The sequence below is a fragment of the Vicugna pacos genome, chromosome 14 (genome assembly GCF_048564905.1).
Source record: "Vicugna pacos chromosome 14, VicPac4, whole genome shotgun sequence".
In the NCBI taxonomy this organism is placed as follows: domain Eukaryota; kingdom Metazoa; phylum Chordata; class Mammalia; order Artiodactyla; family Camelidae; genus Vicugna; species Vicugna pacos.
Genome location: NC_133000.1, coordinates 11764787 through 11792115, shown reverse-complemented (window position 1 = coordinate 11792115; position 27329 = coordinate 11764787). Strand labels below are relative to the sequence as shown.

The 27329-nt window shown below is 43.3% G+C and overlaps 1 protein-coding gene and 2 long non-coding RNA genes across 4 annotated transcripts; 1 reads left to right on the top strand and 2 right to left on the bottom strand.

Annotated features, from left to right (window-relative positions):
* Positions 1 to 161: 161 nt before the first annotated feature.
* Positions 162 to 27329, top strand: PROSER1 (proline and serine rich 1). The gene is made up of 13 exons (XM_031684600.2): positions 162 to 1025; positions 4142 to 4207; positions 6495 to 6563; positions 8564 to 8658; positions 9619 to 9712; positions 11582 to 11692; positions 13147 to 13230; positions 14957 to 15035; positions 15638 to 15733; positions 19695 to 19739; positions 22921 to 24724; positions 25197 to 25347; positions 25949 to 27329. The coding sequence occupies exons 1-13, from the start codon at positions 981 to 983 to the stop codon at positions 26069 to 26071; spliced, it is 2862 nt and encodes a 953-aa protein (XP_031540460.1). The 5' UTR covers positions 162 to 980; the 3' UTR covers positions 26072 to 27329.
* On the bottom strand, positions 15579 to 25315 carry LOC140701110 (uncharacterized). The gene is made up of 2 exons (XR_012079953.1): positions 25161 to 25315; positions 15579 to 16002 (listed from the first exon to the last, which is right to left on the bottom strand). It is a non-coding gene; the product is annotated as an uncharacterized lncRNA (long non-coding RNA).
* On the bottom strand, positions 20116 to 23927 carry LOC140701109 (uncharacterized). Of its 2 annotated transcripts, none has more exons than XR_012079951.1 (2): positions 23028 to 23927; positions 20116 to 20637 (listed from the first exon to the last, which is right to left on the bottom strand). It is a non-coding gene; the product is annotated as an uncharacterized lncRNA (long non-coding RNA). The 2 variants fall into 2 exon arrangements; XR_012079952.1 differs by having other exon boundaries at positions 23188 to 23927.

The window sequence follows — 27329 nt, the reverse complement described above, 5'->3', positions numbered from 1 at the left end:
CACAATAAAACCAAAGAGATAAAGATGTGACCCTCCAGGAGTGAATGCCAGGCTCTGGGAAGGACTTCACCAGCATCCAATTCCGAGACATCCAGGCGTCCGCTATGGACATCTACATTCCCACACCAGGACCCCGCCATAGGCTCTCAAACAGAGTGGCCTAAGCTGGCGGCGCACAGTTAAGTTTACTCGGGCGCGACGGGCTCTGCCGAAGGCCCCCGTGAGCCGAGCTGGGGGAGCTGTAGGGATAACCAGGAAGGGCCCCTGGCGTTGTCGGTCGTGCGGTGCTCGGGAGTCCCCCTGGCAGGGTCCGTGCCCCCCTTCGCCCGGCTCCCGGTGTTCTCCAGCCGCCGGCCCGCTCCCGGAAGCCGAGGCAGCTGGTAACAAAGAGCCTGCCAGGCCGCCGCTGCCGGGGCCGCGGGACCCAGGAGTCCGGCGGAGCTGCTGGGAGTGGGAGCGAGCCGGGCCATGAGGCCAGGTTCGCGGCAGTGAAGGGCGGCAGCCGAGGCGCTGGTGCGGGCCGAGAGACCGGTACCTCCCTGCTCGCCATCCGTGGGACTCGGGGCGCGAGTGCCTCTGCTCTCCCGGCCACTCCACCTGGGAAGGCGGCTTCGCGACGTTCCCCGGCGGCGCCTGGCCTTCAGCTGCCAGGACCGACCCTCAGCCCCGGCTCGGAACCCCGGGTTTCTCTGCAGGACTCAGAGAAGACCCGGCTCTTAACACGCGGGGTCCTGAAGCTTTCTGCAAAGAAGCTGGGGAAGCCTGACGGGTTTTGTTTTTAATAAAAAGTTTTTATAAGTCTCCATTTTTAGAAATTTTTGCAGAGTTTGAAGTGCTCTACCTCTTCGCATCCTTTCTCCTGCTCCTTGGGTCTTTTTTCCTTCTCAGCTGTAAACATTTTTACTATCGGAGCAGACCAGGGATGAACGTTTTGTAGTTGAAAGTGTAACTCTTAAAACCTCGTGGAGATAGTAGTCAAGATGGACAAAAAGTCCTTTGAAACGGTGCTGGATGAAATTAGAAAGGTAATTGCACTTAATTCCTTTGATCAGTCTAAAAGCTAAGAATTCTCATGATTTACTCTCTCCGAGGGACTGCTTGCAGATTGTGTAAAGTAAGGGTTTTAAGATTGCAAAACTCGTTGGAATTTTAACGTATAGCGTGCAAGTTTATGTGTTGATCCATTTTATGATACAAAGAGAAATTACGTTAACGTTAAACTTCCTGAGAATCGGTGCGGTATTGCGGAAATTATATTCAGAGAGACCTCGGTTTCGAAACCCGCTCTGCAAATCTTTAGTAGCTCTTTACTTTCGGATAAATGATTTAACGTTTCTGAACCGATTTCTTCAAATTCTGCGTAACGTAAGAGTGACTGAAAACTAGAGATGTTACGTAGAAATTTTCTTTAATGGTACTTATTATTGTGACGGGTTTTTAAAGTCTGAGGATAAGCAGACTGCCTTTGTTGCCTGGGCCGGAAGAAATGAGTTTCCCAATGAGAAGTATGGCATTAAGTTTAAGTCACAGTCTTAGAAATGGGCTTCATTCAGTAACTTCAATTTCAATTTTTTTTTCCAAGTTTTTGCTTCTTTTTGAGGCGATTGTACGTAGCCTACTTCCCAGAATGAGCCAGTATTTCAAGCACAAAAAAAATAAGAGTTTACAAAATTAAAACTGGGAAGACTGACTGACCACGCTTATGTTAATGCAGGGTCCTCTGCTTGAAACTTCCGGGCAGTTCTCTCCCCGTTTTCATATCTTTTAAGACCTTTGATTGACGCGAAAAAGACTTGTTACTTTGGCCTGTGGTGATTATTATTTATTTCAGCTTATGAAATTATTAATACAATTGCCTATGGACATGCTGTTTTTCTTCATTCTCCATAAAGCAAACTTGTTTTCCTTCATCCTTTTTAAAGCTTTTTGCTTTTTCAAATTTGCCTGTTAAGCTAAATTTACATATATGAGGATATTGATTTTTTTTGGTAATGAAATTTTGCTTTTGCAAACCCCATTTGGCCAATGAAAATTTACAATAAAATCAATGTCAGCTTGCTAACTATATACTTAGAATTTGCCACAGTTTGTTCATAAGCTGATGATATTAAACTGTTGTTTATGAGAAAATAATTTGATCAGGTAGATGGGTAGATTTCTACTTTTGGAAGGTCTAAGGTGTCAGTTTGCATATTGTCTCGCTTCTGAATTGTAAAAAGATGACATAGTAAATACTAATGAGGGGAATAGGAAATTTTCCAGAGATGAAAATCAGATTCACAGGAGATAGCAACTTAAGTCCTTATTTCTGGTCTGGAATCAAAATATGTCTTTTGCTGTCTATGCCAAATAATTAGATGCATCAGCATTGTCTTAGGCTATTAAAATGGGATAAAAATATAGGCATATCTAAATATGAGAATTACTGTTGGCTTTTAGGAAATTGCTCTCAAACTTTGTACATGTAATTTGACTTAAACCAGGTAATCTTTTCCTGAGTGTCACCAGAGGCCTATAGGTAATATTGGCTGTCACTACTGTCATTTAGAACAAGGGCATGTAAGAAGTCACTAGGAAAAGAAATAGAAAGGGAGAAGAAAGGGGGGGTAAGCAATATTTAATTTGCTTTTTAAGAAGGTGGTAATAATAATAATAATAATAATAATAATAATAATAATAATAATAATGTATTAATAACTGAGCACTCAGTGTGCCTGTTCGGAGCACTTTGTCCAGGCGTTATTTGGTTTGATCCTCCTACCAACTCTGAGGTGTCGGTACTGCTATCCCTCTCATTTACCGATGGCAAACCTCGTCTCTGTGAGGTTAACTCGTCAGCTCAGAGTCACCCAGCTAGTGGGTCCAGTGTTCCAGGGCAGGCAGTCTGACTCCAGAGTGCACTGCTCTTGTGCCTGAGAGACAGCCGGGCCTCTCAGATGCTGATGAGAGAGTAACACCTAACTTGGCATCAAGACAATCAAGGATTTGGGCCAGAAACTTTTGATTGTGTCCTGTAACGTCAGTGATCATCAAACTCCCAAGAATACATTACCCAGAATGCCATTCCCTCCCCCTTTTCAGTGAAAATTCAACGATTTAGGCACCCTGGATGTGTTTCTCTGTTGACTGGTCGTAGTATTTTCTCCCAGCAGAATGATGCGTTTGGAAAGTACCAATATCGTTGTTCTGAAGTGAAGCAAAGGGATTAGTTGATTTTTTTTCTTTGTTGTGGGGGGGCGGATAACTGACCTACAACACCGTCCGTATTTCCATACGCTACAAAATCACCGCAATAAGTCTGGTTGGCATCTGTCGCCATACAAAGGGGATTCGGGAATTTTTAATGATTAGTTGTTGGTCAGGTGTTTCCATCTCTGAGCTTAGCAAGGAGCTGCAAGGAGAGAGCGTGTTATTTCAGTGCTGGGTCAAGGCCACGACTTCTCTGAACTTCCTGGTGCTGGAGGCCATCATTTGCTGCATACCTATTATGTGTCAGATCCACTCCTGACTGTTTTATCCTCCTGGTACCTGAGGCGGGGAGTGAATGGTGGCCCTTTTATGGGTGAGGAGGCTCTCAGGGCAATTGAAATGCCTCTCAAAGGCCACACTGCCAGTTAGTGTCAGAGCCCTCTTTGGCTCCTGGGTTCTCATATCTCTGGAGAAATACTGAGATCCTGGAGTAGACCTTGTCCTACTTGTATTTCTGTATCATTTAGCACATGTAGCTGCTCAATAAATAATTATCTGAGGAATGAATCATGTCTGATACCTTTAATCTTAAAAATGTCAGTTTGGTTGAATTGGGATGATTTAAAACTGCAATTACTTTTACAGGAATACTGTATTAAATTTCTATTACTGTCAAATCTTGTTTATTACAATTTATTCCCCTCCTTTATAGGAGTGAGTAGGAAGGCCCTGGGGAGGGGGGTTTCTGCTGCCTCAGTGTATCCCTTACAGCGTGGACCTGGGAGGGTAGAATGTCACATAACCACAGTGACTTCAGCTGCCTCTGTGTGCTGGGGCTGCAGAAGGTCTGGCACTTTGACTTGCTTAGGCAGTTTTTATATACATACATATACACATACACACACTGCTGTTCTGCTTACATATACTAATTTTGTTTTTCTGTATTTTTCAGGCTGTTTTGACAGAATACAAATTAAAAGCCATTGAATATGTGCATGGATATTTCTCTAGTGAACAGGTACTCCTTTATTTGTTTAAGCAAAAGTCTTTTTTTTTTTTTAACACCAATATTCTGATTAATGTCTGCCTGGTCAGGTTCAGAACTGCTTTAACTTTGTTGCTGTGTTTATTGAAGAACTTCAGAAGCTTTCGGTTTTAGCAGAAAACTTGACAGAATTTATAGGGGGGATATTTTATGGACATACCCACTTTCACCACAATATCATATGCTAACATGATTTTTTTTAAATGCAGTGTCTACAAAAAGCAGTTCAAAATGTTTATCCTTCTGGGCACAGTATCATACGTTTGTAAACTTCTAATGGTCAACATACGTAAATTTGAACAGTATTTATAAGTCAGTTATTGCAAAATTCACTGCATTTTATAAAACTTGAACAAATGGTGATGTATGTTCTTATATGAAGCCACTACATAAAACTTTTAGCAATAAGAAAAAAATAAAGTATCTACTAAGTAGTATCTATAACTGCCAAAAGGCTAATTTAATTTTAAGCATGGTGGTATAGTGGAAACTTTCACCTAGCTTTGGGGGGAGTGTAGTGATTTAAAAAAATAGGTTTGCATGTATATGTACACACACATATGCTGAGAAAGCTGCATTTCCAAGAGATACTTGGAAAACACTTGACAAAGAAATAGAACAGAAACAGAAATGTACATCTGGAGAACAGTTCTGGGAAAGGGTGGGAACGCACACAGGGGAGACAGTGGGTGAATCTAGAGAGTGAGTCAGTAAATGCTCCAGCTTTTCCTCTGTTTCTCAAGACTTTCAAAACTGGAGTAACTTTAAGCCTGTAATTCTTTCTGCCGAATTCCTAAAAGCTACTTTGTGATTTGCATGTGTGCTGCCTCTTTAATGAGTATTTTTCAGCTGTCCCATTACTTTTCAAAATTACCTTATACTTTTGTAGAATTTAAGTGTTTCAGAAAGATAGATAATTTCTCATAGCTGATAGATAGCTTTTATTTCCTTCTCTTGTGTTTCTGTGTGTATATGTGAAATTTTGTAGAAAATTTTCCATTGTGGAAACCTAATGACTGCTAAAAATGTAACGACTTTGCTAAAGTCTTTAAAAGTTTCGTTAAGCTACTTTCTAAGTGTGATCTTCGAATCCTATTTATTACATTGAAGATTTTCCTCTCTATTTCAGACATGATAGTTCGTGAAGTTGTGTGGTTGGTGGAGTCCCAGCTAGCATTTACTATGTATAGTAAAAACATTATGCCCTTAAAAGTAAGGACATGCACTCTTACCAAATTATACACAAAGTGCACACAAAACTTGTTTGCTGTTTGTGAGTCTTTCTGTAAGGAGCAAAAACTATTATTACTCTTCTTCACACACCACTCCTGTTTCTAGCATTAACCTTGCTTTGTGGAATAATTGAAACCTTAACACGTTTTTAGGAATTCACAGTAAAAAAAAAAAATCCATTAACCCAGATTTTATTACCTTCTCATCTTGAGTCTTTTTTTCTTTCCCTTCTGGGGCATCCTTGGAGGCAGTGAACAGGCTGGTGGTGACCGTGCAGCGACATCAGTGCTGGGATGGAGCCACCTGCTCCCCATCACTGGCTGCTGCGCGACGTCTCCCTCCCTTGTCTGGAGTGCACTGGCCATGCTGGGCGGGGGAGAGCCTGGCTCTCTGTGCTGTCAAAATGACTTACCATTTAGAACCTGCTGGAGGGATTCATGGTGAGAGTACATCTTTAGGGACCAGATCGGGTCTCAGTAAGGGTAGTATGTCCCCCAGATTCAGGTAAAGGAGCAAAACTTAGTAGACCTACACCAAACCACACCGCTGAACACCCTTGGTGATTGATTAAAACTGTCATTCTCCACTAAATTTTTTAAAGTTTTCCATTCATACTTTATGTTTACATTCCTAAGCGGACATTTTATCTCCATCTAGTACTTTTCCAGCTTCCCTTTTCTTTAGGCACTTTGTTTTTCCTGCACCCTATGCCTTCCTTTGCCGCTGGACCAGTGCTGACCAAGGCTGTCTGTGCTGGCGGGACGGTCGCTGCAGGCTGTGTATGCCCGTTGAGCCTTTCAGATGTGGCTTGTGCCAGTAAGGCGCTGAAGTTTTCCTTTGATTTGACTTCAGTTGGTCTAAATTTTAGTAGCTGCACAAGGCAGCTGACCTCTGGTGTCAGGCTGATGCCTCATCATCCGGGCACGGGAAGCACACTCTGAACACTAGTTGAAAGTGCAGAAATGAATCTTGTAGGAACGTTTGCAAACACATTGTCGTTTGAGCTGAATGAGTTCTTTGCTTCCAGGTGGTTGATTTACTGAGGTATTTCTCCTGGGCTGAGCCTCAGTTGAAGGCGATGAAAGCATTACAGCACGTAAGTAGTCTGTTCTTCCTTCGAATGCAGAATCTAAGGAGTTTGAGTTCTCCCCTAGTTTTCTAGAATGCATCTCAAGTTGTAATTTGTTTGCGTTAAAAAAAACTGACCCTAAATTTCATCGTACTTTGATTCTTCAAAATAACTGTGTTAAAAAATTCAGACTTCCCAAACTGTAAATTTAAATTGTACACACCGTACTATTAAATTGTACAGGATCCTAACTGGCACGTTGGAGTAGGAAATATCTGTAAACAAGCAGAACATCGGATTTGAATTCTTAAGTATTTTTATTTACTTCCTTATATTTTTGTATATCTTCACCCTCTTGTATTTAGTCTTGGAAGAATAGTCAGACCTGTATATACTTACATTTTTTAGACCAGCACTGTCCAAATGAACTTCCAGTGATGATGGATACATTTTACAGCTGCTCTGTCCAATATGAATAACCACTGGCTAGATGTGACTTTCGTGCACTTGAAAGGTGTCTAGTCTGTCAGAGGAAGGGCATGTTTGAGGAGTTATTTAACTTCCACGTGAGCAGGCGCACGTGTCCCATGGCTGCTGAATGGGACGTTCAGCCACGGAGCCCAGCTCTTCTGGGGTCTCCCCATCAGACGGGGTCCAGCTGTAGGAAGCTCCCTGGGAGTCTCGGGCATTGGGAGCCTGGAGGAAACGGCAGATTCTTGACTTCCTAAACGAATTTGCCTAAGAAAGTGTCTGGGTGTCAGTTCTTCCTTTTAATAGTTGCATTTTTTCTTTTTTACAACGACAACAAAAAAGAGGGTTATCTTACTCATCCACCATCAGCTGGGGGTGAAAATCTTTCTCCAAGGACCAAAGAGACAATAGTCTCTTGAAACGGGGAGCAAAGCAGAGAACTTTAGCGAGAAATAATGATGGGGACCTTGTCTTATCAGGACAACAAACTCATGGCAAAGCTCGGAGGTCTGCCTGCCTGTCCACCTTCCTTAGAATTAAAAATCAGAGGTGAGAAGGTGGCACAGGCACAACTTAGTGCACTTCTCTGAATTAAATTAAGTCCAGCCTTTTCTGACAGAGTAAGTCTGACTTAACTGTTTTCATACAGAAGACTGGACTTCAACAATTAGGTTACATATGGACATTTTCATAAATTAAGTGAGTTTGATCAGTAGTTCCAAGTTTTCCACAAATATATAATAAACTTACATACAAGGAAACCTATCTTTTACAAATATGCAATCTTCTGGTAAAAATTTTGGATGTCAGTTTAAAATCACACAAAGGGGCATATCGTTTTACCAATTCTTTTGGTGATATAGGAGTAAAAAGTGTTTGAAAACTACTCCAAATTCTAGGAATCTCTTGAGTGTTTGTTCTAATTGGTCTCCTTACCTTGACTTTGCTTTTGAATTTCCTCCACTGTTAACGTAAATCTATAAATTGACTTGCTTTTCAAAAATACAGGTACCCTGGTCAAATAAATTATGCAACATCCCACGCAGTCTTGGAGTGTCACAGTGCACGTTAACGAGACTCTTAAGAAAGCTCTGCAGTAAAGAAACCTGTTTAACCCATCTTTTCCCTGACACCGTGACTGGAGTAGCGCTGTTCAGCAGCAGGGCCTCTGCTAGTAGTGCTGGCTGTGGCCCCCCGGCCCTCTACCTGAACAGCGCAGTTTTCTCTAACTTCTCAAGCAGTGTGTCTCCCGTATTTGTAAACATCCCCTTTTTATATAGCCTTTCTGAGGAAAGTAGTACATGTACACTTTTTTTCTGTAGATGACCCTATTGAGAAAGGTGAATAAAAAAGAGCACACAGGAGAACTTAGGTCTTCAATTAGTTACGTTGAAAAAGCCTAATTTTAGTTCACATGGTCGTTAGGGTTTACTTTTGATTAAGCAGTTTTCACCTCAAATAGTTATATTAAGAATATTTAATTATACTTAGCCCAAAAGGTAATTTCTGTATGAAAATGTCTCATGATGAAAATAAAATTATTTTTGTATTAATAGAAAATGGTGGCTGTTCACCCAGCAGAAGTGGTCAATATACTCAACTGTTTCACCTTCAGTAAAGACAAACTAGTTGCTCTTGAACTGTTAGCTTCGTAAGTATTTCTTTTTCTTTTTATCTCATTGGAGAAAATTTGGAAGACTTAAAAAAGATCTTTTAACTCATCAGTGTGTATTAATGTGGTCAGAATCATATTAGTAAGTGGAACTCTGATAAAAGCTGTGAAAGCATGGAGCTGTACTGTTGTACCAAAGTAGCTAGGGGCTCACTGCACGTGGGTATAACTTACAAAGTAATGAGGCTTACTGAGATTATTTTGATTTGTCTACATTTCGGTGACTGGCTCTGCCTGCCCACTCTGAGTGGCCTGAAAGGCTCGGCGGGAAAGGGACTTCTGGTTGGATGAGTTTTTCCACATTCTGACAACATATTTCTGTGGCTTAATGTGTACTTACTCTTTCTGGACCTTATTTTCTTCAATTGTGAAAATAAGGATCTCACCCGCTTAATCAGGGCGTGAACTTGAAATACTGTTAAGATATGTGAAAGCAGCTGGCGTGGGATTTGAGGAGTGGGTGTGATGACTTGCATAGTGGAAGAGCCTGTAAGTTGCTGTTTATTTACAGCACATGCATTTTTAGGTCCTTTCTATACTTACAGATGACCAGAAAAATACAAAATTAAAAGAAACCATAAGGCAAAACTTCACTTTTAGGTCAGCTATGGCTTATATGCATTTAACACGTGGGTTTGTTTCATTGCCAATAGCTCTCCTGACACTCATGGAGAGGGTATATTTGCAAGAATCTCAAAATAGTGATTTTTAATAATAGTATTACTTTGTTACTTTCAGGTAGTCAGATGAATGTCAGTTCAGTTGTTACATTTACCATCTTTAGATACACATGGATAAACGTGTTACTTAATTCACCAATGAAAACTAAATAATCATAGTATTCCCATTATGTCTCAGGGAAAAGCTTACTCATATTTATGTGTTAAATACGTGTGTCCAGATTCTTAAATGAAAAGCTAAATTGTATTTCCTTGGTAGGAACATTGTTGATGCACAGAACTCGCGTCCCATTGAAGATTTGTTCAGGGTAAATATGTCTGAGAAGAAACGGTGCAAGAGAGTGCTCGAGCAGGTAATCTTCCCAGGGTTGCCGTCTGAACGGCCCGTTGGGTTTTCCGAATGTACCAGTCATGCTCCTGTGTTAACGTTGTTGAGTGACCCGACTGCCGCCACGTGCTGGGTGAGGAATGGTACCCTGCAGTCTAAGGAAGAGAAACAGAGCTGGTGACGGGGACACCAGAGGACGAAGAGATGGCTGGAGAGTGAGCAGCCAGCTGGCCCCTCGGCTTGAGCCCCTGAAGTGTTTGCTCTCCGTCCCTCGGTGGCTTTGCCGTGGCTCCAAGCATCCGTCTTTAATTGACGTATCAGGAGCATGGCTGTTTAAAGGCTCTGGTCGTCAGGCTAATTTTCATCTGACTCACAAGAGATGAATAATCAAGCAAAATTCTAGCTTGTTCATTAAAATCTGTAAGAGTGGAGAAGTGATACTTGTCCAAGCCTAGAAAACTAGATTTGTCCTCTAAGGCAGTAATTTCTCAGGACTGTGGTGGCTGGAAACTGAGGTGGTGATTAGAAGCCTGCTGTAGCAGGAGCAGCTGCAGCCCGGCCGGGCTCAGTCCTCGTGCCCTGCACCAAGTCAGGGAGAGGAGAGAACCTTGCCTTCGTCACGAGTTAGCAAAGCAAAGGCAAGATCTGAGCCCACGTTTCTTTACAGTAATAACTTCTTCACTGATTTTTTGGACTGAATTCTTTAAGACATCGTGTATTTACTGCTGGCCTTTTCTTCCTTATGAAGCTTTCCGACCGTGTCACTTCCCGTCTCAGAAGTGACCTGGGTCCGAGTATTCTGAAGAGTAGGCTTTTTAATCCATGTAAATTAGTACAACTTTTCTGAAAGGCAGACCTGAAGAGCCTTTAAAATATTCATACCTTTTGACCTCAAAATTCTATTTCTAGGAATTTATTCTAAGGAAATAAGTAGAAAAATACACATTCGTACATAAGGGCATTCATCCTGCTACATTTATGATGGCTAAAAATTGAGGTGATTTTTAGGGTTGGATGTTTAGTAGGGAGCTGGATTATATAGCTAATTGTGTTGTGAATGAATTCATAAAGTCAGTATACTTCTACAATGAAGCATAACATCATGCATACTTGTAAAATATGTATAGAGCACATATATATATACATTTATAACTTGGTATTCTTACACTAGAGTATAGATTTATTGGAATATATGTCACCTAATATAGTGTTTTTCACTTATTTCATACATAATGAGCACTAATTCAGTTTGTGTTGGGTACCATTGTAGAACCCGGGGATACAGTAATCAGTGAGCCAGGCCAAGATCCCATCCCTCAGTGTAGCTCATGATTATGTAACAATATATTGACCACCAGCACCCAGACCACTGTTTTAACTTTTTCAGCAGTAAGCTCCTTGGACACCCAGTGTCCCATGTTACTTGTCTGTGTTTTCCCCACTAAGTTATAAACTTCTTCAGAGCAGAGACCGTGTCTCTTTCACGTCTGTTCACACTGCCTTGCCTGTCGCATGAGCTTGGCGTCTGTAGAGTCGGACAGTATTACTTCTTGGTCATTGGAGAAATGAGATATTAAATAGTGAATGGATTTTTTTTTACACAGAATTTACAAAATCCGTTGTGAAGATACCTTTCTATAGGAGTCTGTTACTTATGACATTAAAGACATTATGATACCATTTAAATAATTCCACTTGAATGAAGTGGTTTTACTTACTAATGTTGGTCATATTCACCACTGGAAGTGCTGACTGATGTATGATCAGATTGACTGGGATGCTGTTCCTTAATTTATGTTCGTTTGTAGGGCTTCTCAATATACAGAATACTTAACTTTATGAGTTTATGTATTTATTTATTTTTTAACCACCCTCTTCTTTTTTTATTTTACAGGCTTTCAAGGGGGGCTGCAAAGCTCCTCATGCTATGATATCTTCTTGTGGAACGATCCCAGGAAATCCATATCCCAAAGGAAAACCTAGTCGCATAAATGGCATTTTTCCAGTAAGCATAGTTTTGTGGCTATGTATGAAACTTCTTGTGGCTGAATATGAAGTTGAGCAGAGTTGTGACATTTTTTAAAAATGCCAGTTGATGATACTTCTATAAAGGAAAGGAATTTTACTCTGTCAGCAACTTAATTCATAGATTCACCACTGAATGAAAGTTCATACTTAAGCAATGTTATAGTATTTGTGGAAAATGTACAGAAGAATAAGCCAAACAGAAAAGAGGATAATTTGTTTTGTTTTTCCAAGTGTCTTAGAAGCACTGATTTACATGTAGTAATTCCTCAGTTTCACAGTGAAGTCTGTTTGGGAAACTCCGCACGCAGTGTCTCCTCCCTGGAGCATCACATTGCATAATAAAGGCTCTGAAAAGTCCTGTAAGAAACATGTTTTTATTTCATCCAAGTTTCCTCTAACTTCTCTGTAGAATAACTTTTCCAAAGAATGGTGTATTTTTATTGCACTGTAACAAATAACTTTAAGACTTAGTGGATGGAAACAGTAAACACTTAATATCTCACGCAGTTTCTCTGAATCAGTAATCTAGGCGTGGCTCCGCCTGATTCTGGCTCCAGGTTTCTCATCCGAAAGCTTGATTGGCGCGCAAGCCCAGGCTTCCAAGGTGGTTCACTTACACACCTGGCAGATCAGTGTTGGTTGCTGGCAGGAGGTCCTTGTTCTCGGCTGGAAGGACTTTTCCATAGTGCTGCGTGAGGACCTCCTGACGTGGCAGCTGACTCCTGCCAGAGCAGATAGCCCCAGAGAAGGCCGGTGGAAGCTGTGTCGTCTCTTGTGGCTCAGCCTTGGGAGTCAAATGCCTTCATTTCTGGGATATCCTGTATACCACAGGGCTCAGTCCTGTTCATTCAGGGGGAGCTGCACAAGGGCATGTAGGAGGTGAGGATCACTGGGGCCATCTTGGAGGCCAGCTTCCATACTAGCAGGTACCATTTAGAACACACATTCCTAGGGAGACAGTCTAATAGTGGGCAGTGTATTCTGATCTGTTCATCATAGCAGTCTTGAATGAGGTCTGTAGAGCTGCACACTTAATGCTTATAAACACCATTTTTTGTCACCTATTTCCAACTGTGTACAAGGACTCTTGGATTCTTTGGGCATTATATCCTGTAGCCCTGGAGGTCTAGCTCTGGGTGCTCCCCTTGTGCAGGGAAAACTAGAACGTACTTTATCCTGCTTTTCTGTCATCCACGTGTGTCCCATGTTTCCTTCCACTTCTGTCCCTGTTCTGAGCGTTCCGTGCAGAGGAGGGTCAAGGACTGTATCAGGGTCACGCAGCCAGGGCAGGACTGGGTCTACAATCCAGGGCCTTAGACTCCTACCAAGTTACGTCCTTTTCTTCAGCATAGTGCAGTGAGGGTGTTTTTGTTTTATTTGTTTTTGCCTTTTATTTTTTTCAAGTCTCAGTTATCTTTCTTTTTTAAATAGGGAACCCCTTTGAAGAAAGACGGCGAAGAGTGTACCAGTGAAGGCAAAGGAATAGCTGCACGGATTCTCGGACCGTCCAAACCAGTATGTTTAGGAGCTAAATAATCAAACAAGGCTTAACTCTGACATTTAGTTTTCTGTCTGTTCAAAGCATACATTTCACTTTTGTGCTGTGAAGCTTAAAGTCTACCAGAAGCTCCAGGGAAGTGGATGAATGGTACAGGGAAACGTAGTATAGTTAGTTCCTCATGTTAAGGGCACTTTTGAGGTTTAATGTCTTATTGTAAAGTGAGACCAGTGGAACTGTTTTTGTTTTTTTCTCCCGCCACATTTGTCTGTTCGTTTGGAGAGTTCACGTTAACTGAGACCGTGGCTCGGTGGCTGAGTTAGTATTAGTATTAGTTTAATAAGAACAGAGCCAGAAAGTTGAGCGTATTTTCACGGGAGTGATTGGATTGACTGGGATAGAAACTGCACAGGAGAGACAGCCCCACGGGTTGCAGGAGTGTTGGAGCTGAAGTGCCAGAGGTCCCCACACAGCCGCCTCGCAGTCCTGCCGCCCACTGACCGGGACTCCCCTGCCAGGTGCTCAGAGCGAAATAGTCACGGATCATTATCCTTGCACAGGACCCACCACCTCATCCAGGACTGCCATTGTGAGAGCCGGGAAGAGTCTGCGTCCCTGCCCACTAGTGGGTCCTCTCTGCTCCTGGGGCGTGGGGCCGAGCTCCCTCATCCCTGCCCACCAGTGGTCCCTCTCTGCTCCCGGGGCGTGGGGCCGAGCTCCCCCGTCCCTGACCACCAGTGGTCCCTCTCTGCTCCCGGGGCGTGGGGCCGAGCTCCCCCGTCCCTGACCACCAGTAGGTCCTCTCTGCTCCCGGGGCATGGGGCCGAGCTCCCCCGTCCCTGACCACCAGTAGGTCCTCTCTGCTCCCGGGGCATGGGGCCGAGCTCCCCCATCCCTGCCCACCAGTGGTCCCTCTCTGTTCCCGGGGTGTGGGGCCGAGCTCCCCCGTCCCTGACCACCAGTGGTCCCTCTCTGCTCCCGGGGCGTGGGGCCGAGCTCCCCCGTCCCTGCCCACCAGTGGGTCTGCTCTGCCCCTGGGGCGTGGGGCCAGTTCCCTCGGGTGGGTGCACTTGCTTGCTCTCTCTCTCTGTAGCTAAGAGGACAGCGTTTGGCCTAGCTTTGGCACCTCTAGTTCTCTAGAGACCGACCCTCCGCATGTTCTTTGTTACTTATGTAAGTTCTATCAATATAAGATAAAGATTTGTGGATTTCCAAAGGCAAAGCGACCGAGCTACTGAATTCATACAATTCCGGTCTACATTCTAGAGCTGTCAGAATGCCAAATGCTAAAGGAATAAGTGCTCGTTTCTTCCAAGAGGAGAGAAGAGGGTAAGAATGAGGAGATGAGTTCCCAGGAGGATGTCGGAGGTGCCTGAGTAGCTGAGATTCCAAAACCTACTCGACTTCTTGCGTTACATTGGCGAGATAGGAAATCTTGGATTAACCTAGGTTGGGCCAGGGAGGAATTTCTGTTTAGGATAAGGTATGGCCTTTCATTGGAGATGATTACAACTGAAATAAAAGTCTTTGGCAGGATCTGTCTTTGGAATTTCACAGGCACCGCATTTATTAAAGCGAAGAAATTTCCCTCGTGTGCCACGTGCTAGTGCAGTAGCGGTTGCTCTGCTGGGGCGTTGTTGGCCTCTTAGGCCGAAATGTTTTGAAAGACAAATTGTGTTTTGTTTTGCCAGGAGACTGCTGACCTGACTTTTTCCTAACTGCCGTGCTTTCCCCCCTCACTAGCCTCCTTCAACCTATAATCCACACAAGCCTGTTCCTTATCCGATACCTCCGTGCCGGCCGCATGCAACTATCGCACCAAGTAAGGAGTTCCATCAGTTTTTACCTGATTTTCTTTTTGCTCTTTATTTACTAAATCAAAAGTAAGTGTTGGTCTACGTACTTTGGAAATCTGGAACTCTTATGAGATATGCGGTCATGAGCTTTATTTTGCCCACAGTCAGCCACTAGTGTCTTGGTCTACAGCAGTGCGCAGAGTTTATGGGGGACACTTCCTATTGATAAATTAATTGTAGATTATTTTTCATTATTAATTATTTTTATGGGTTTTTGCTTATGGGTGAATCGTCTCAAATCCCTTTTGGAGAGTTGGTATTTCAAAGGCATTCTTTAACTTTAAAAGGCCAACTGTGTATACTTTGACAGAAAAGGCAAATAATTGAAGTCTGGCAGGTTCTGCCCACCATACTCTTCCATGAACTTATGCCTGGAATGAGCCTGCAGTGGGAAACAGAGGCCTCTGTCTTGTTTGATCTACTCTTCACCTAAGCCTAGACCCAGCCTCCTTGTAAAGTGTACCCACTGTGTAACAGTTTTAGAAACAAATTAGATCGCGGTCCATACAGTTTGACTCAGAATGATGCTCAATTTTATGTATTTGTTTCTATTGTATTTCTACTTTAGGTGCTTATAACAATGCAGGGCTGGTACCATTAGCCAGTGTCATAGCTCCCGGCGTGCCCCCTCCGCCTCCGTATACTCCTAATCCAGTAGCAGCAGGTAAGTTCATGTGATGATGCATGCCAGACGTCCATAACCCTTGACACGGCTGTGTGACGTGGTGTTGTCCTAGCAGGGAGCACAGCCCAAGAGCCTGACGATGGATCTGAGCGTGACATACAGATCCCGCTAGAGCCGCCTTGGTCCCTGTGTGTGAACGTGAGCGCGTAGTAGAAACAAGAACCATTGCTCATGAGCAGGAAACTGCAGGATGTGGAAAAGCATCACTGACTCCATGAGTGTCAGCATGGGGGCGTCTTCCTTCTGCCCTGGGGAGGAAAGAAGGTGCTCAGAATGATGCTCAATTTTATTGTTTTAGAGTTTTACATTTTTGCAAAGACAGGAAGAAAGAAGGCGCTCAGAAGGGCTGAAGCCTCCCTAGCGTCTCCCCGTTCCCCCTTTTCCTTCGGGTCTGTTAAGAACTGGGATATGAAGTGGAAATATTTTTCTGTATCCTGCAAATTATTCTCCCAAAAGACTGCGCCCGTTCATACCTGCCAGTGAAGATATATGCGTACGTGGTTTCTTCACACCCTCAAAATGCGGTATTAACAGTTTGGGGGTTTTTCTGTTGTTTGTTTTTACTTTAGCCGATCTGATAGGGCTGGTTTAGCTGATGTTTTCTTCTGTGTGTCTTTGCAAAAGTTTAATTTTTATTTTGATTAGTTATTGCTTGACTCTTCTGAATTTTGTCTCGTTTAGGAAACCCTTTCCCATCCTGGCAGTGTAAAAATATCATCTGTATTCTCTAATTGCTTTTATAGTGATTCTTTTTAAATATATAGTTTTTAATCTACTTGCCATTTACTTTCGTATATGTGTAGGGTAGGGATGGAACTTAAGTTCTATATTAATTTAATTCTGCCCTTCCCAGAGACTCACAGTTACTTAACAGCATTTAATAAATTCTTTTTCTCTTTTTCTAGCCAGAGTGGCTCTGATGTTTGCAGCTGAGTACTCTGATTAAACTTGCAAGACATTTTTTCCAAAATTTGTCATTTTATTTGTTGCCCTTATTTATGGTAACTTTTGCCCGTAGAGTTGTACATTTTTGCAAAGACAGAAAGAAAGAAAGCTGGAACCATGTTATTATTTTGGGTCAGGTATTCTTAACCCTACGTGGTCCAGATAATCTACATCTTGTAAGACTCTTGGCCCATCTGGAATTTATTTTCATAAAGGGGTGAAAGAGCGGTTCACCTTCATTTTTTTCCCAGGTAGTAGCCAGTCCATTCATGTCCGCACCGGTTATTTTAACTAATCTGTTTTCCTTGCTGATTGGATTTCCACGTTTATCTTAAGCTTTCATATAGACACATGGCTCTAATTCTAGGGTCTCTATTTCTGCTCCAGTCTAGTTACTTTATGTTATGATGATGCCATGATACCATGTTGATTTGATTAGCAGATTTATGGTGTGTTGTGATACCTGATAAGGCTAGCTTTCTCTCATTATAGTTTCCTATTTTTCTTAACCATTTTTGGAAATTCATCCCTCCATCTGAACTTTAAGATCAGTTTATGCAATTAAAAAGAGTTGAGTTTATGTATTTATAGTTTTATACTAATTTGGGGAGATGACATTTTACAAGTTTGACCATTCGGTCATGTGTGTGTCTTTAAGTCTCGTCACATGGCACTGTGTTTTCCCCCGGGCTTACTTAACCTCTTTCGAGAAGTTTGTAATTTTCTTCATATAGGTCCTTTGCCTTAGGTTTATGCCTAGGGATTTTAGAGGTGTTTGTTTGTTACAATTATAAATGGAATATTTTGTTTCTAGGTGCTTATTACTAATTACCTATTCTAGTTTTTTTTTTCTTGGAAGGCTCTTGAATTTTCTGGGTATAAAATGTCAGCTGGGTTATACTTTAACTTTTCCCCCCTGGCCTTTGTAAGGATTGATATTGCCCTCACTCCTTTTTGTTTTATTTTACAAAAGTATTTTGCCTATATCTTTATCTTCAGGGTTTTTTAGGGTTTCGTTTATTCGATAAATTAGTTGGTTGATAAATTATATATAGTTGGATTCAGAATTTTAAACCAGTAAAGGAGAGATTTAATAGGAATTTCCTATAATCATAAAAATTATATATTTGTTTTTAGTCCTTCCATTTTATTTTTGTACTCATTATTCTGTTCCCCAGTTTTTCATTTTCTTTACTTTGGTTTACTTGGGCTAATCAAATTTTTTTTTATTTTTTAGCAACCCTTCTCTCCTTGCCCCTACCCAAACTCCGAATTTCTGTGTGTAGTGTCGCTAGTGATCGCCTTCGCACTCCTAGTGGTTGTCACGTAGAGAAGCTGCAAACAGCTGCCCTGCACTCCGCCACGTGGCTCCCACGCTCTGTCTCCTTTTTCATCAGTTTGTGCGTTCTGATCGGATACTACGCATTTTTCCTTCTGTGCCTCTGAACTTAGGGCTTCTTAACTGTTTATTCCTTGATGCCCTGTCCTGATATGCTCATTCTAATTTTCCTTTAGCAGAAAACTTCTCTAAGCAGCTTTTTCAAAAAGGGTACATGCGTAGAGTTGTAGAGGAGAAACCCAATTCCAGCTAATTTTCTTTTATTAGAACCTTGGTTTCCCCTATAAGCTTACAAAGCTTTCTAAAGAAAAATACTCCTTTCTTTAGAGTTCACAGATGTCTTTAATCCTGGAGTTCAGACATTTCACCAGGACGTCTGGTTGTGGACCTTATCATTCATCTTTCCTGGAGCCCTTTGAGTATGAAAACCCAAGTCTCTAAAGCTTGGGGGAATTTTGTTTTTATATTCCTTTAATTAATGCCTTTTTGTCTGTTCTTTTTTTCTCCTGATACTCTTATTTTGCACTGTTCTAAATTTTTTGGCTATTCATTTATGATACTTTTTTTTTGTATTTTTGCCATTTTAAATAGTATTTTTTTTATTGTTTCTTATTTCCAACTAAGTATTTTAGCTTTCAGCAATGTTATTTTTAATCTTCACCATTTTTGGCATTTATTAATTTGGAGTCACATTTTTATATCTGAAAATCTTCACCTTCTCTACTTATTTTCTTGCAGTATTTTATGTGTATGTGTTCTTATTTTGCATTACAGGATTTCAAAGTCCTTTTTTCTTTCTTTCATTGACTCTCCATTGATAGATACCCATTGTTTAGGTTGTTTATTTGTACCAAGTCCTTAAACAAGCTGTGACCTTTTTTTGCTGTTGGATTTCCTTTGAACCTTGTGTCCTTCACATTGTTGATTTCTCGGGCAGTTATTGTCAAGCCACGAGAGGTGATTTTCTCCCATTGCATCTTTGACTGACGGGGTGGTTAGGTCCTCCCCCTTGCAGGTGGAGAGGAGTGTGCTTTAGGTTGTTGGTCTCACAGGCTTCAAGTCAGCCTCGGCTAGCGTAGTCCTCCCTGATTGCTCCTGGCACGGGGCCTTTTCTAGAGCTGAGCGCTGCAAGTCGGCAGAGGCTCTTTGTAATTGCTTGGTGATCCCCATGGCTTGTGAGACTGGCCCCTGGGATGGCAGTGGGGTCTGCCCTCAGCATCCACCTCCCACCTTCAAGCCTTCCCACTGTAGTAAGCCGCAGTGCCCCAGAAGTGACTGCCCACTTAGCCAGTGACAGCGCCTCCTCTCTGCGCGCCTGCTGCGCTTTCTCCTAGATGGCACGCTTGGGACATCGTCTTTCCCGAAAGCTTTCTTAAACATAGCTGTAAAGTAACAATCTTTGTTTAAAACCTGATAAGTTAAAGAGAAATGATGGGGATCAAATGCTCAGAATCCTAGCAGTCTTCATATAGTTACTCCTGTGATTTTCATTTCCTTTTTCCATAGGCGTGCATTGCTTTTCCTACCATGGTATACATGTATATCTTGAGTGTTTCTTTTTTTAACCTCAGGCTCTGATTATTATGGTGGCAAGTAATTTGATTAAAGCTTGACATCAACATTTATTTATGTATGTATTTATTTATTTTTACATAGAAAATGAAGACCTTTCCAGCCAGTCAAAACCTACACAGAGTCAAAGTAAGTACCAAATTGGAACCAGAGAACTCTCCTGGTTGCCTGCTTTGTTACTCACTGAGGACAATTTGTGTTGAGTGCATTTGGAAACTTTAGGCTTCGGGGAAAGTTGCTGATTGAAAAATTTAATCAGTGCCTGCTAAAAGTGGCTTAGTATTGGTCCATTTTATACACACAACCTGACAGGCACATATTAACTGGATTTAAAAGTAACCGTATGCCTTTGTATCCTGTTGGCAAAACATTCAGTGCAGTCTAAGTGCTGTGTAGCAGTGTATCCTCATTCACTTTACATTAAGTGATATTGGAAGCCTTGTTTTTTTTTTTTAATATAAACACATTTCTTTTTTGATAAAAACCGTTTTTGACAAGCACTACGTCAGATGCATCTTTTAGATTTAATTATTTTAGTAAGTTTGGGGAGCATAACTTAAGGTAGAAGAGAGAAGAATACAGAGCGCCTGAGCAGAGTGGAGCTGGGACTGCAGGTGGGGGTGTGGCCTCCGTCACGCCTGCAGGTGGCAGCAGCACCGTGACCATGTGCTCTCCCGCTGGCTGAGGATGTGCGCGGTCAGGAAAGAGGCCTTCTGGTGGAGACACACCTGGGACCGTTTCCCGTGTAGCAAAGTAGCACATGAGTCTGATCATTAGGGTCACGGCTAGGAGTCTTAGTGGGAGAATTCCATCCCCTGAGATGTGCCAGCACCGGGCTTTTTAGCTGGTAGTTTCTAAGGTGGTCACATAGCGGGGTGGAAAGGGCACTGAGTGAGGTGTCAGGACATCCAGTTTTTGACCCCGGCTCTGGCACCACCCCGCTTTGTAACCGTGAGCAGCTCATTTAGCTTCTGTGAAAAGGAGATGAAGGGATCTTCAGCCTTTATACTCAGCCTCATGGATAGATCTGGTTTTGAAGAGGATAAACAGATCATGTCATCGTAAGTACCTTTGTTAGGAAAGGCATACTTTGTTTTCCTTTGCTATGTTATGTTAGCATGATTCAGATTTTTTTTTCCTTTTTGAACCATATTAAGAAACAATAAATACAAGCTAGTGTAGTGCTTAAGAATGTGGATCTGACAGACCTGGGATCATATCTTGGTTCCACCACTTCATGGCTGCATGACCCTTTTTTTTTTTTCTTGTGATCACATCTCACTTAATGAGATCTACCATCTTAACAAATGTTTAAGTACATAATAACAGTATTGTTAACTGTAGGCACAATGTTGTACAGCTGGTCTCTGCAGCTTACTCATCTTGCACAACTGAAACTTTCTACCCTTTGAACACCGCTAGATAGCAGCGTGGGCTTTTAACAAGTCGCCTAATCACATCAAGCCCACGATTACCCATCTATAAAATGGGAGTGTCAGTGCCTCGCTCAGGGGGTTATGTGAGGACAAATTAAATGATGTGTGGAAAGTACTTAGCACAGGATCTGACAGTGTTTTATGGTTAGCAACCAAATTAGATGACAGGAAAGTAATACTCATCCTGGTATATTTTGGGGGGTTTGTTTTTGTGTTCTTGCATTTTAACTGCGGGCAGTATGATTAATAGTGCATGGCTTTTGTGTTATTATAAGAAAAGATCTCCAACAGAGGCTGCTATAAAGAACACTGTGGGACAGCTTGGTTTTTACCTTGCCATCTGTTATTAACTGCATGGTCCTCAGCATGATGTTAAATAAGATAGTGAATTTTCACATGTTGCCCAACCAATATGAATCTAATAATTTTTGATACATTATTTACAAACACAAAACTGGTTATATATTCCTTGTGCTTCTAGTTCTTGTAAAATAGACTGACTACAAAGGTACAAATCCATTCTCATGTGTACTCTAAAATGATAGCTACTTTCTTGAAACTAAATTATTGCTTATGATATAAACATGGTGCCACCTACAAGTCTTTTGAATTTGAAGTTTATATACATCTATTATATATTACTGTTTGTCAATTCTCCTACCATATTCATTTTTTAGAATAGCTGTAAAGCTTGCTCAGAGCAGCGTGGTACCTTTGGCCATCACTAAGTACAGATGTGTGATGTAGACATGGTTTTCTTCTTTTCCTCTGGTCCCTTCTCCACCCGTGATTAACACAGTGCATTACTTCACTGACCATGTCTTCCCTAAGTCAAGAGTCTTTATTATGCCTAGATTTAAAAATGCAAGTCTTAGTCCATGAAAATGTCTTTCATGTGATTATCACTGCAAAAGGAATATTCTCTGTTTATGACTGAAACAGACAGGTGTGAGCACAGCAGTGGACAGTGGTTGTATTGACATTAGCTGCCTAATCTCACATTTCATTTGGCACGGACAGGATCATCAGAGTCAAATAGTTTCACTAAACTGATTCAGGGAGGGAACCCAGATCATCCCCAAAATGCTTGTATTATTTGTAGAGTTTATCATGATAAAAATATTATAGCAAACTCTAGAAGTCTTGAGAATAAGTCCTTGGGTGGGTTTGAGAACTGCAATTGAGGTAATCATGATGTGTGCAGTACAGCAAACATGTTAAATACAGAGGTGCTGTGTACTGGGCGAGGTGCCAAGACTCTGAAGATGAATTAGACATGGCTTTTGCCCCTGAAGGAGCTCCTAGGACAAACCAAGTAAAGTTAGAGGTTAAGCCATGTAGAAGAGTCAATATGAGAAAATGCTTGGGGGGTAAAACTATACAGATTGATAATCTGAAATATTAAGTTCAACTCACAGAGTGGCAGCTAAGACCCCTGGAGAGATGGTCTGAATCCTAGAAGGCCTTGTATGCCCCGAATAGGAAATTGATGTCCTGAAAGCTCTTAAGAGGGGAGGTGACTTGTATTATTACTCTAGACAAGTGGTTTGAGAGAATTGAAGGTAAAGTACACCCAATTTTTAAAAATTGGGAAACTATGAAAGGAAAGTGTATTTGCTCACTTCTCAAGGCTTCCCTACTGCGAATTGGAGGGCTGCTCTGAGCAGAGGCTAGAACTCAGCTGGATCTATGAGTCTCCGTGGTGAAAATCAGGGAAATGGAATCCTGCAATGTATATGTTGCAATAGCCTCTTACACCTGTCACTGATTTTCTGTGATGTTTGTTAAATATTACAAAAAATTTATGCATTTCTTTTGAGTTAAAAGTTGACATTTCAGTGTGATGATAAATTCTTGTCTCCCATCCCCCCCAGCGTTTTCTACCCCAGCAAGTCAGCTCTTCTCTCCTCATGGCTCCAATCCTTCGACACCTGCTGCAACTCCCGTGCCCACTGCTTCCCCGGTGAAGCCCGTGAATCACCTGTCAGCAGCCGCCACTGCCACCGTCTCCGGGATGAACCTGCCCAGTGCTGTCCTCCCTGTGTTCCCGGGGCAGGTCTCCTCAGCCATTCACACGCCTCAGCCGTCCACGCCCAACCCCAACCCGACGGTTATCAGAACCCCTTCCTTGCCGGCCGCACCTGTTACTTCCGGCCACAGCGCAACAGCGGCTCCTGTTCCTGCCGTTTTTTCTGGCTTCGTTCCGCTGCCAGGTCCTTCCGCTGCTCCTGCCCCAGCCCCTCAGGCCACGTCTGCGCCTCGGGCCACCCCTGCTTCCAGTGAGACGTTCGCTTCTACTTCTGCCCCTTTCACCGGCCTCCCCTTTTCTGCCTCCTCTACTGCTGCTTCTGCCAACAGCCTAAATTCTGCTTCGTTGTCATCGGTTTTTGCAGGTCTCCCCTTGACCTTAACACCGGCCTCCCAAGGGGTGTCCAACCCGCCTCCTTCTGTAATCACCGGTGGTTCTGCTCCCAGTGTCGCTTGTCCTCTTGCTGTGAATAATCCTCTTCTGTCTGCCTTGAAAGGCTTCCTGACATCAAATGATACCAGTCTAATCAACTCTGCCGCTTTACCCTCTGCCGTTACTAGCAGGCTGGCTTCGCTCTCGGCGCTCACTAATCAGAGCTCCGAGTCCCCGGCCTCGGCCCCTAACAAGTGCTACGGCCCGCCGGCCGTCCCCGCCCCGCAGAGGTCTTCCACCCCGGGCCTGGCCCTGTTCCCCGGCCTGCCCTCCCAGGCCACCAGCTGCACTTCCGCCCCCACCACTTTGCAGGTGCCGGCCCCTCTAGCCACGCCTGCGGCATGCGCGACCTCAGTGCCCGTTAGCTGTGGCTCCTCGGCCACCCTGCTGCACGGCGCCCACCCCAGTAACTCAGACCTGCGCGTGTCGTCCGCCCCCGCCCCCGCCGTCACAACCCTCCCCGTCATGATCAAAACCGAGCCCACGAGTCCCACTCCGTCAGCCTTCAAAGGCCCGTCTCACCCCGCGACCCCCTCGCACGGCACCCTCGGTCTGGCGGGGACCTTGGGCCGGGCGTACACGTCGGCCTCGGTGCCCATCAGTTTGCCTTCTTGCCTTAACCCTGCGCTGTCGGGCCTCTCCGGCCTGAGCGCGCCCCTGAATGTCTCCAACCCCCTGTCCTCCATCGCCCTGCCCCCACCCGGCTCCTCCGCCCCCATCACTCCCGTCTTCACCGCGCTTCCTCCTTTCACCTCTTTGACCAGTAACTTCCCTTTGGCTGGCAACCCGCCCCTCAACCCCGCCGTGTCCCTCCCCGGGGCGCTAATAGCCACCTCGACGGCCCCCGCCACCTCGGCACCCCTCCCGCACCCCAGCTCCACGGGGCCGGCCGCGCTCTCAGGACTCGCTGCCTCCGCGGCGCCGGCGTCTGCGGCGCCCTTCCCGCTCAACCTGTCCACCGCCGTCCCCTCCCTGTTCTCCGTGGCGCAGGGGCCCCTGCCCGCCTCCACGCCCTCCTACCCGGGCTTCTCCGTCTCCAACACCCCCAGCGCCGCCCCAGCCCTGCCCTCCTTCCCGGGGCTGCAGGCGCCCTCCACCGGGGCCGCCGTCCCGCCGCTGCCCGTGGCCGCCACCGCGCCGTCGCCGGCCCCCGTCCTCCCCGGATTCGCTTCCGCCTTTAGTTCCAACTTCAACTCCGCGCTTGTCGCCCAGGCCGGGTATGTGGGTACTTTGGAGATGAGGGGAGATCATTCTCTACGTAACCTGCAGTTTATAGGCTTATCTTTTTTTAAGTCCTTCAAATGAAAGAATCCAATTGATGGCGCAGAATTATATTTTTCTGGGTTGACATGTCAGTGCTCAAAAAATGTTTTATGGCGCTTTGACCATGTTAAGATAAAGAGATAAAAGTATTAATGCCTGCTCAGGTAATTGTAGGATTTGTATTTGTTAATTTAGCTTGATTGTAAAACGTGTTAGATGCAAAACATAGACTCACTGAATTCAGACTAATATACTTTATAATGGAAAGTAAGTTTTCTATCAGTGAGTGGCTGACTTTTATGGTTCCTTCCAACAGAAATTCTACGATTTTTTTTTAACATCTTGAGATAGTATTTGACAAATATAGAAGCAATAGCTTTTATGTCTCACCTGCATTTTGACTTGTTCTTCTGTCTATTGTTTTAGCTTATCATCTGGACTCCAAGCTGCAGGCAGTTCTGTCTTTCCAGGCCTTTTGTCCCTCCCGGGTATCCCGGGGTTTTCCCAGAACCCTTCACAGTCATCCTTGCAGGAGTTACAGCAAAACGCAGCCGCACAGTCAGCATTGTTACAGCAGGTAAGCAGGCAGCGTCAGGCCTGAATAAAACGGTAACGTGCGTATCCTGGCTTCTGTAGTGATGACCTCGTAATGCGGATAGTGATATTCCAACACTGGCAAAAATGGCCCTTAGCAGAATGTCCGGAGATTTGATGACTAATTCTCCGCAAATCGGCAAATGAATCTTGTCTTCCCTCAGAAGGATAACAGAGTGGTACAATACATTCATCTCTCTGAATTGTTTTTCCTGCTTATAGACTTTTGAATCTCAGTTTGGAGATTTTACAAATGGACTCTTTAGATATGACAGTTAAATTTTAGCTTGTCGTCTACAGTTTTACCTAAAATAATGGCCCATTAAAGCAAATTTTCTCTAGAAAACCTACTGCCTTTTTTGTTTTGTTTTAGGATATTAAATATTTTAAAGGCATTTTTATGCACCTCTACCATCTGAAGAAATTTGAGTGTTTCTTAAAAATTCCAGGAGACTGAGCAGAATTACTTGCCCCCGCAGTTTTCTCTTTCCTGTTCTAACTGCCTGTAGTGTGGCATGGTCAGAAGCCAGGAGGCCTGATTGGGTTTGGCGCTCTGCTAACCTGTGCGTTCTGCTCCTTGCCAGGTCCACTCAGCCTCAGCCCTGGAAAGCTATCCAGCTCAGCCGGACGGGTTTCCTAGTTATCCTTCAACGCCAGGAACACCGTTTTCTTTGCAGCCAGGCCTGTCCCAGAGTGGGTGGCAGTGAATATATTGTAATACAGATTCTCCTTTGGAGCAACATCGGATGCCCGAGGACTGCAGTGAACAATCTGACAAATGTGAAGTTGGCCAAAAGTCAGGAAATGAGGATGAGAATGAGCCTGGGGAAACTGGGATAAGGGTTTAAAAACATGGTTGCATTTTTTTAAATCATGTTTTTAGTATGAACACTCCTCTGTGTAAATATGCTGACAATAAATTGTATGAAGAATAGTATTAAGAAAGTGTTTAGGGACTTTTCCCCTCCCACCCTATGAGATTTTGAGTCATGTGTGTGATCTGTGTGGGGAGGATACTAAGGAGGAGGTTGAACCCTTCATAGCCGAATACAGCCTTAAATCTGCCTGTACAGCGTCCACTGACAGAAGTAGTAGTTGTGCCTCAGACTTACGGGTTGCATGTGGCCCTGGGGGACTTACTGCCCTTGGTATGCGTGAGTGGTTCCTGTTGGCATCGCTGGAACTCAGTATCCATACTCCATACGTATCCACAAAAGGGACCTGAGGCCCACAGTTACTTTTGACTTCTGACGTTAACGATCATATGTACACTGCTGAATTTAACTCAATGTATTTCAGGTAAGTGAAAATGGTGCTTAATACACTCTTCAGAATGACTTTCAGGTGTTTTCAACTACTACATGTATATATATGTCTTCAGAACTACTTTCTTACAGAAATACAAGTAAGGCTTGTGATAATTTGCCTTCAAAACTCGTTTCTTAATCTCAGCAGCATCCAAATGAGTGCGGAACATTGGACTGACCCTTGGGCCACCTCTGTTGCTCAGTGTACTCTGGAAGCTCTTGGTGAATGTTTACAATCACGGGATGTAGTGTTTCTATTTGTACTTAAAATCAGATGCTTACCTAAAATAATTATGTGACAACGGATAGAGAAGACTTGCCCTGTTAGTAAGTATGCGGTGTGTGCTCTGTTTAAGGATCTGTGGTAGTGTATAACACGATTGAATGTCATTGACTTAAGTATAATAACTGCCACATTTGGGGGGACAGGGGAGTAGGGAGAATGATTTCCAATCCTGTGATTAAAAATGCAAACTATAGAATCTACTGTAGTACATTTCAGCGTCTAGAAGTTTTACTTTTATAAAGACGGTGTCTGGAAGATGTTCTAATGTATTTTCCTTCAACCTGGGGAACAAACTTTTTTAAGTATATTAATAAATATTCCTGTATGGTTAGTTTTTAACAATTTTTTAAAATAAACTTTGTGGATACAATA